At 62.7% G+C, this 9,613-nt stretch overlaps 1 protein-coding gene across 2 annotated transcripts in view; it reads left to right on the top strand.

Annotated features, from left to right (window-relative positions):
- Positions 1-8,994, top strand: part of NADSYN1 (NAD synthetase 1) — a 28,688-nt gene extending 19,694 nt beyond the window's left edge. For both annotated transcript variants that reach the window (XM_006910990.3, XM_006910989.3), the window contains 6 exons: positions 795-901; positions 3,886-4,017; positions 4,369-4,438; positions 6,994-7,122; positions 7,575-7,751; positions 8,753-8,994. In XM_006910990.3, the coding sequence (XP_006911052.1) occupies positions 795-901; positions 3,886-4,017; positions 4,369-4,438; positions 6,994-7,122; positions 7,575-7,751; positions 8,753-8,803 (666 nt within the window). In that variant the 3' untranslated portion in view covers positions 8,804-8,994. The remainder of the gene's footprint in view (positions 1-794; positions 902-3,885; positions 4,018-4,368; positions 4,439-6,993; positions 7,123-7,574; positions 7,752-8,752) is intronic.
- Positions 8,995-9,613: the final 619 nt, after the last annotated feature.

Below are 9,613 nucleotides of genomic sequence, written 5' to 3'. Positions count from 1 at the left end.
GGTGTGTGTGAGCGTGACGGTGCGTGTGAGCGTGACGGTGCTTGTGAGCGTGACGGTGTGTGTGAGCGTGACGGTGCGTGTGAGCGTGACGGTGCTTGTGAGCGTGACGGTGTGTGTGAGCGTGACGGTGCGTGTGAGCGTGATGGTGTGTGTGAGTGTGACGGTTTCTGAGGGTGAGGTCAGGCTGCGAGCATGAGTGTGTGCGTTGTGAAGTGTATGAGTGCACGAGTGTGCCTGCACACGTGCACATGTACAGAGCGAGTGTGCACGTGGGTGTGAGAATGCGGCATGCGTGTGCACAGGCGTGTGTGTGAGTGCGTGTGTCCTCTGTCCCTTTGGCGAGGGGCTCTAACCCCACTGTGCCCGGGGCAGCTGCAGGGCAGCTGGGTGCTGGTCGGCGGGTGGAGGGAAAAGGCCCCCCCCGGGTGGGCTCCAGCTGCTCGGCGGGCCCCCTCTCTCGGTCCCCTCTCTGCCGACGTGGGTGGCCTTTCCCCCTTCGCCAGAAACACCGGTGCTGGCGGGTGAGGGGCAAGGTTTCTCCCAGCCGGTCGTGCAGCCCGGTCTCAGTGCTGACACTCTCTGGGCCCCCGGCTCCAGGTCCTCCTGTCTGTGACTCGGCAGCCACCGAGCACGCACAGGCGCCATGGCGATGGGCCGGCCCAAGCGGCAGGCTGCGGGACTGCCGGGCTCGGCCTCCGGGCACACGGGAGGGCTCCCGTTCCCCAGAGGCTGCCGTCGAGCTGTGTCAAGCTGTGACGGGGCCGTGGTCTCAGCACACGCGTGTGCCCTGACAGGCCCGGCTGCGCATGGTCATCACCTATCTATTCGCTCAGCTGAGCCTCTGGTCTCGGGGCGCTGGAGGCGGACTGCTGGTGCTCGGGTCCGCCAACGTGGACGAGAGGTGCGTATGCCCGGCGGGTGCGGTGAGGGGTCCCGAGCACCCCGGATCTCGGACGGGAGTGCTCCCCGAGGCAGCATCTCCACCACATCTCGGCCACTCTCAGCACCGGGGGTGCCGGGGGGGCGCCCCGTCATCCTGTGTCCATCAGCAGTATCATTTCCCCAGCATTTTGCAGGGACTCGAGCGCGAAGATGCACCCCCCGCCCCAGCCTTTCCCCAGGCTCCGCGTGTGGTTTCCGCTTCACGCCGTGTCCGGACCCGCGACCCCGCCCCCCGCCCCCCGCATCTGCAGCCTCGTCTGTCTCCTTGTCCTTGGCGAGTCCACTCCCCTCAAACCGTTTCTCTGTGTCCAGTTTTCACCTGCAAACCAGACAGGTCATTGGCGATGGGGACCCAAGGCTAGGAAAACGGTCAGAGCTTTCCAGAAAGAGTCCAGCTGCCCGTCAGGCCGAGCTGCGGGGGCTGGGAGCACAACCCCTCCCTCCAGCCTTGGTGCCCTGCCCGCCCCCCTCCTGGGCGGGCTCTTCGATGCTGCTACCTGCTCCTTGTTACCTGAGGAGCTTTATCTGTCATTTATTCCTCCATTCAGCTGTGCGTCAATCCGTCCATCCATTTTTCTATTCACTCATCTATCCTTCACTCCATCCACCCACCTACTCATCCATTCGTCCGTCTGCCCACCCACCTGCCCACTCTGCACCCGTCAATCCATCTATTCATCTAGCCACCCACCTGTCTGTTCGTCCGTCCGTCCATCCACCATCCATCCACCATCCGTTATCCATCCCTCTGTCCATCCTGCATCACCCATCTATTCGTTCATCTCTTTATTCATCCATCCACCTGTAATATGGATGTCTTCATCTTCCCGCACCCTGGCATGTCTGCGGATGTCTTTTCTGTTAAATATTTTAGACTTTTAAATCCTACTTTATTACCTAGTTACATCAGTTTGAAATTAGCACGCTACAGCGGGTAAAAATTCTCCCCCTCTCCTTGTACGTTTGGTTCATTTCCACTGCTTTTCTGTCGCCTTCGGTGCTATAGTCAAGGAATGGCTTTTCGGGGGGCGGGGGGGACGTGTATATTCTGGTGTATGTTCTGAGCCCTGATGTAGATGAGAATACTGGTGCTTTGTCGTGTTTTGTCTTCTTTCGTAACGTACGAGAATTTTATTTGTGACGTGATTATGTTATTGTAACGTTTTTCCCCCTCACGAGTTTTATCCGTTGTTTTCTGATATTTAATAGTTTAGCAAAAACTTTTTTTTTTTTCCTCGTGGTAGGGGTTGGTTTCTGGATGCTTAAAGATTTCTAGATGCCTGTTTAGAAAACGGACGTAGGACACGCACTTCAGCAGTCGCCCCGTCCGTCGCCCTGCGCTGCCGGGCCCCGCCTCCCCGACTCGAGGAGACTCTTCTCCTTCGTCGTGCCTTTTCCGGTCCTGTGTGTGCTGCTTGTGCTGGGTTGATTTTCATGGGCTGCATCCCCGGCTCCTCCTGGGCCGTAGCCATTTCTACGTTCCCTTTACATTTTGGGGCAGAATCTCCGGTTTATAATTTTCCACCGTGTTGCTTCTTGTTGAAAAGTTGCTTCTGATTCTGCGTCTTCGTCGCTTCTGATTCCGATCGGGGTCCCGCTGCATTCGTGGGCTCGTTTGTCGAGTAGGCGTTGACCGGCCACCACGCATCGGGCACGGCTGGCACTGTGCTCAACAAAACAGGGACGGTTCTCGTTTTACTGTAGTAGCGCGAGGCAGACGATGCATAAGTCACCCCGTGTGTGTTGCGTGAAAAGCTCACTGAGAACCAAAGCAGCGAAGGGGGTGTGGGGGAGCGGGGTTGTACGTGGGGTGCCCACAGAAGGTCTCCCTGAGGAGCGATGGTTTGTAAAGGTCCACAGGAGGCGGGCGGAGAGGGGGGGCTGGCAAAGGCCCCGAGGTGAGACCCTTACCCCCCGGGCCGCCTCCCGGAAGCAGCTTCTGCCAGGTGGCACTCACAGGACGGGCACGTTTCCGGCCGGATTGGGGGTAGGCGAGTGTCGCAGGTGGCGGGAAGCCGCCGCTTTCGATGCTGGTGTTTCAGGGGCAGCGCCTGGCGTGATAAGGGGGGCCAGAGCCCGAGGCTTCGTAAGGAAAGGACCCCACAGGGAGGGTCAGACAGCGAGTGCGCGTGGTCAGGACCCCCCTGGGCGGTGGGCGGGCTCGGGGTGGGGTGGGCACCGGCAGCCGTCCAGAGAGAGAGCCTGGTGCCTGCGTGGGGCCGGGGGGGCGGGTGTCCGGTGGCTGCGACACCGTGAGTCTTCTGTCACGGTCCTGTACGATTGACGTTCAGCGCAGGTGTCGCCAGGTGTCGCGGGGCGGGGCCGTCCTGGCGAGTGCTTCTCCCTGGCCTCTCCAGCTTTCGGAGGCGCCACGTTCCTTGGCTCGCGGCCCCTCCTCCGTCTGCAGAGCCAGCAGCGCAGCCTCCCTGTGCCTGTCCTGCGGTCACAGCTCCTCCGACTGTGGTCCCTCCCTCCCCTCTGCCCCCAACCCCCGTCTCCTTGTTCCGCTTTTGAGGACCCTTGGGTTGTGTTTAGTGCCCACCAGGGGTCCAGGATAAAAACCTCATCTCGAGGTCCTCACCTTAATCACGGCCACAGAGTCCCCGCTCTGTAAGGTCACGTCGTCACAGGTCCTGGGTGTGGGGCGCGGGCATCTTGGGGGCCACTCTTCGCCCCCTATAGGCGGCATCCGGGTGTGGACAGGTGTGGAGGTGGCCCTGCTGCTGCCAGCCAGGCGCCGAGGCCCCGGCCCTGCTCAGGACGCCAGTCACCCCCAAGCCTGTCTCCTCTGGCACCGAGCGCCTCCTCGGTCACTGGCAGCCGCCGCCCCTGCCCCCCGTCTGCCCCAGCCACACCGGGCACGTCTCCGGGGTGCTGCACGTCGGCGGGGCCCGCACCCCTCCGGCCCGCCACACAGAACCCCAGTGTTCCCCTTGTCACCAGCCTCCTCGGCTACCTGACCAAGTACGACTGCTCCAGCGCCGACATCAACCCCATAGGCGGCGTGAGCAAGACGGACCTGAGAACCTTCGTCCAGTTCTGCACTGAGCGCTTCCAGCTGTCCGCCCTGCAGCGGTGAGTGGCGCCCGTGAGGCCTGGCCTGGCCCCGAGCCCCCGGCCGCCCTCGGCCCTCGGCCTCCTCCTGCCGCTCCCTCCTGTCTGATGAAACCTTCCTGCCCTTCAGGGGGCCCCACAGCCAGGTGCCCCCTTCCTGCCGGCCTGCTTGTCGTTGCTCCCCAGTCCCCGTGGCTGTGGCCAGATGAGGCAGCCGCCGCGTCCCTGGTCCCCTTGCCGCCATCCTGCCATCGTGAGGCTGGCGGTCTGTGCGTCTGTCTCCCTGCTGAGCAGAGCCTGGTGCTTCAACAGAATCTGTTGAATTAGTTAGTACCAGGCGCCGTGACTGACCTCTGTGTGTCCTGGCCACAGCATCCTGGCAGCACCGGCCACCGCAGAGCTGGAGCCTTTGGCCGACGGACAGGTGTCTCAGACAGATGAGGTAACGCTGGTGGCTTCGTCACCGTGCTTCTCCCGTCTCCCTGCTCCTGCCTGTCTGCGTTGGTTTCCTCTTTGCCCCCTTTCCGCTCCGGGGAACCACGCTGCATTACTGGGGTCCTGGCCGGGGAGCCCCGGGCTCAGCGTCAGTCCGCTGCTGGCCTTTGACCTTTTGACTCGGCCATCTCGAGGGGTGACGGGGTGAGTGGGGAGGGGAGTGTCTGCGTGTGCCGTAGGGCGACCTCGGAGAACAGTCTGTTGGCCCCTCCGCCCCGTGCCGGTCGGGGTCACAGGCTGTGCTTTGCAGCGTCGGTGGACACTGAGGGACATGATGGGGACGGCCGTAAGGTCCGTGGCCACTGACCTTCCCGCCGTCCGCTTCTCGGGTCGCGGAGGCTCAGCCTCGCGGTTCCGGCCTCGCGTGGAGGTCTGCGGTCCGGCGGAGCTAACGTTTGCGAATGGTGTTAAATTTACTTCTCAAGTGATTTATTCTCTTAGGTGCTGTCGTAAGTGGAAGCGTTTTCCGAATGTCCTTCCCGGGCGGTTCTTTGCCAGTGTCTAGAAAGTTTTCCGCACTGTTTTTCCGTCCGCTCTCTGGTTTTCCCGCCCAGCCCGGCCATTTCCTTCCTTCCTCGTGCTCTTGGGTTCAGCTCGCTCTTTCCCCGGCGTCGGAAGGTGGGAGCTTAGGTGACTGATTTAAGTACAGGCGTCTGCAACTCTGAGTCTCTTTCGGCCCTGTTTTCACTGCAGCCCATAGGTCAGGGGTCCCCAAGCTTTGTGGCACCAGGGACCGGCGTTCCTACGAGAATCTAGTGCCCGATGATCTGAGGCAGAGCTGAGTGCCGATGCTGTGCGGCCCAGTCCCTAACAGGCCAGGGACCCGTCCCGGGCCACGGCCCGGGGGTTGGGGACCCCGCCACAGGCTCTGATGTGCTGCGGCCTTGTTTCCATTTCTCTCGAGTATTTTCTAATTTTCCTCCAATCTCTTCTTTGACCCGTTGGATATTTGGGAGCGTGCTGTTTAATTTCCTCCTCCTTGTGAATGTCCGAAATGTTTTTCTGTCACTGACTTCGTAACTCTATTCCACGTGGGTCGGCGAGCGGACTTTGTACGACCTCGTGTTTCACAGCGTGCCCGGCCTGCTTCCTGGCCCAGCGTGCGCTCTGTCCTGGACAGTGTCCCGTGCGTGGCGGTGGCCGGGAGTCCTGCAGGCGTCCGTCCGGCGTCCGGCCTTCCACGCCCTGTGGATTTCTTCATCTCATCCTCTCTGTTACTGAAAGTGGAAAACTGGGGTGTCCGACAAGCCCTGCTGCATTCACGGAATTAAAATTCTCACTAGATGCCACACAGAGCAGCAGAGGAGGTCCCGGGCCAGAACCCTGCTGGGGGCTCGGTGGCGGGCACGGCGGACACGGTCACTTTCTCTGAAATGCTTACCGTCCCCGGGAGGGGACACACAAGCAGGAAGTAAGCACAATGGCCCCAGGCGGCTGTGGGCGTGCCCACAAAGCCAACCGGGGTGATCCGACGGTGGCCATGTCCCTTAGACAGGGGTCAGGACAGGCCTCCCAAGGAGGTGAGGTTGGAGCCAAGGCCGAAGGGAGGCCAGGCGGGCACCTGGAGGAGGCGGGCGCGGTCCCAGGAGTCCCCACTGGCCCCAGTCGGAGGCGCGTGCTGTCCCGCTATGTCACAAGCTGCCAGCATCACCGCCGGTCTTTCTGATGGGGCTCTGGCCGTGTATTCTGGGGTGAGGCAGGAATTGAGAGAAAATTGGAGCAAACGTTGAGAAGGGGGTTCAGCTCGCTGAGCCCCGGTGTGGCGCTGCCTCTTTGGAGCAGGGCTGGAGGCAGGCCGCGTCCCCTAACGGGGTCCAGGTGTCACGAGGCCGCCCCGTCTTCCCTGAGCCCCATCTCTGAGGGAAGCAGGCTCAGGGAGGCAGGGCACAGGGCCTGATGCTGGTCCTGGGTTGGTTTCCGGGGGCCACGGTGACAGAGCACCTCAGACAGGGCTCCTTGACACAGAACTGCACTGTCTCCAAGTCTGGGGGCCGGAAGTACGGGATCCAGGGTCACAGGGCCACACTCCACCTGGAGGCTCCAGAGGAGGGTCCTTCCTGTCCCTTCCAGCTCCCAGGGACCCACGGCTCCTGGGCTGGTGGCCATGTCACCCCAGTCTCTGCCTCTGTCTTCACACAGCCTTCACTCGTGTCTTCATCTGTCCTTTGTAAGGGCACCTGTCATGGGATCCGGGGTCCTCTCATCTCGAGCTCCTTAATGACATCTGCTGAGACCCTTTCTCCACGTGAACTCAGTCTGTAGGTTGTGGGGTTTAGGACGTGGACACACCCTTCGTGGGGGCCTCAGTTCGGCCCATCCCAGCCCTCAAAACCGAATGCCTGGTTTTCCGTCATTCTGCCTGAAAGCCACCTCCTCCCGCAGTCACGCTGGGGCCCTTTGGGAACGTGTCCCCTCCCCTGGGTCTCAGTGCCCGTCCCCACGAGGTGCTGTCCGGACACTGACCCTCCGTCCCTCCGTGGGCCCCGTCCATCTGCTCCGCAGGAAGACATGGGGATGACGTACGCGGAGCTGTCTGTCTTCGGAAGGCTCCGGAAGCTGGCCAAGATGGGGCCCTACAGCATGTTCTGCAGACTCCTCCACACCTGGGCTGGCGTCTACACCCCGCGCCAGGTACACGGCCCTGCGGGATCCGACTCACCAGGCACGTAGATGTGGCCTGACTGAACCGTGAGCTCCGACCCGGGGTTCGGCCACGCCGTAGCGGGCACACCGCACCCCTCTTTCTGAGGGGCGGGGAGTAAGCGCGAGGTCAGGATGTCGCTGCTTTTCTGCTCGCTGTCAAGCTCGCCAGGGCCGAGGCCCGCAATGTGGCAGTCCCCACGGAACCTGCCGGAAGCCTGAGGCGTAGGTCTCCTGGGCTGATGCCGTGTCCTGGGGCGCTCATGCCAGGAGCCCACGTTGTTTAAGCTTCGCCGGCCGCCCAGCCCGAGCTCCGGCCTTTGGGGACATTCAGATGCAGCGGGGGGCCCGTCAGCTCACACAGGCCCCCGTGACACGGGGCGGGACCCCGGCCTCGGACCCCGGCCTCAGACCCCTCCAGCTTTGCGCTCCTCGCCCACCAGGTGGCCGACAAAGTGAAGCGGTTCTTCTCGAAGTACTCTGTGAACCGGCACAAGATGACCACGCTGACACCCGCGTACCACGCCGAGAACTACAGCCCCGACGACAACCGGTTCGACCCGCGGCCGTTCCTGTACCGCAGCGGCTGGCCGTGGCAGTTCCGGTGCGTGGACACACAGGTGAGTCCGGCCGGGGAGGCGGGGGCGCCCCCCCGAGGACGAGAAGCCATCGTCCCGACGCCGTGTGCTCCCTGCCGTCCTCATTTCTGCCGAGGGGCCGGAGCGTTTGAAGCCCGTCGGCACACGCTGTTTGGGGGTACGCTCTGTCTACCGGTGTTGAGCCCCCACAATGAGGGGCCGTGCACTGCGGAGTGGGGGTCGCTGGTCACGGTCATCACTGGGGCAGCCGGCCTGTCCAGGCGGCTTCACATCTCCTGACTACCGGCTCTTCCCTCCCTTTCTAACTGGTGGATCATAGAGTGAAGGGTTAATAAAGTCGATTTGAAAAGCAGGCTTGGGTCCCCCCCTTCCCCACGGGAGGCGGCAGGTAAGGCACGGCCCCTCCTGACGGTCATCTCGCGGGAGGAGCAGGACGGCCAGCAGGGAGGGCAGGACGCGCTGAAAATGGCAAATGGGTGAGGGCGACGCTGGGCCCACCTCACGCCTGAGGCCGGGAGGCGTCCGAGGACGCGGAGGCTGGGGACGGAGCCCGCGTGGCACCGTGCGTCCACGGCTGCAGTTCTCAGGGTGAGGTGGTGTCCCCAAAGGACACCGGGCAGTGTCCGAGACGTTTAATTATCACGCCTGGGGGTGGCTCCGTGCTGCTGGCCCTTGCGGGGGACGGCCCCCCCCAACAGAGTCAGTGACAGCCGGGGCTCGGCCCCCACCAAGACGCGTGTCCCCAAGTCAGGAATGGGGTTCGGAGGCTGCACAGCCAGAAGATGGGCAGATATAGAAAGAAGCCCTAGGCCGTGTCGCCCTCGGTGACCGCGTGCGTGCGGAGGCACGTCCTTCCGGGCCCTTCCGTGCACGGGTCTGCGCTCGGCCGCGTCGAGCGCCTCGTAGATCCCGGTTCACGACCCGCCTCTCCAGTTCCCTGACCGCGGCCCTCTCCGTGCGAACGCGCGTCTCCGCTGCGCCCGCGGACGCCGTGTCCTCACATTACACGGCGTCTCCCACAGGTTCTCCAGCTGGAGAGGGGCCAGCGGCAGGACCTGGATGGTGTGGACTGACGTCCGGCCTCCCGCGTTACGCTGGCCTCGCCGGTGGCCTGGAGCAGGGCCTCGGCCACTCCTCCCGGAGCCGGGCGTCAATAGTCTCGTCATTTCACGATTCAAGGGACAGGAACCTTTGAAGTCTAGTTCCTTAAAAAAACAAAAACGAGAACGAAGACCGGAATAAAGAGAATGTGATTTTTAACTAACTCTCGAAGCTTCTCTGTCCACTGCGTTTCTGAGGGTCACCAGCGCCCCCGCAGACACAGGCCGGAGCCCGGGGGGCCTTTTCCAAGACGGGACAGACAGAGTCCCCTGGGGGGAGGTCTGGGCTGGCTGCGCCCCGCCCATCACCCTCCCCGTAGCCTTCACGGTTCTGCAGAGTGGGCTCTCCTCCCTTTCCCCCTCCGTGCTTGCCCGGCCCTCCTCCCTGTCGCTCTGTCTCTAAACTGACTGGTTTTCCTGATTTCCGTGCCTCGGTCACTGTCATTGTCCAGTTGAGGACCTAAACCTACGGGGATGTAGATTCGCCTCCAGCCCATGCCACCAGGGAAGGCTTCAGAAATGGCGTGCGCAGGGCCAGCCGGCCTCCGCCGGTCCCTGCCCGTCCAGACGTCCTGCCATCAGTTAACCTACAAGGTAAACCCACCAGCCGTGACACTCGAGAAACTCGAAAACCAGGGGTAGGGGAAGCAAGTGCCATACGAACACACGGAACGGAAGACCGACGGCCGCTTCCTAATTACACGAGGCGCGGCGAACCCGCCCAGTGTGGAAAGCACAGGGCCCAGGACGAGGCAGCGAAGTGCACCCCTCCAAGGCTGGGGA

This window comes from Pteropus alecto, unplaced genomic scaffold (genome assembly GCF_000325575.1).
Source record: "Pteropus alecto unplaced genomic scaffold, ASM32557v1 scaffold43, whole genome shotgun sequence".
In the NCBI taxonomy this organism is placed as follows: Eukaryota; Metazoa; Chordata; class Mammalia; order Chiroptera; family Pteropodidae; genus Pteropus; species Pteropus alecto.
This window is presented reverse-complemented; position numbering and strand designations above follow the sequence as displayed.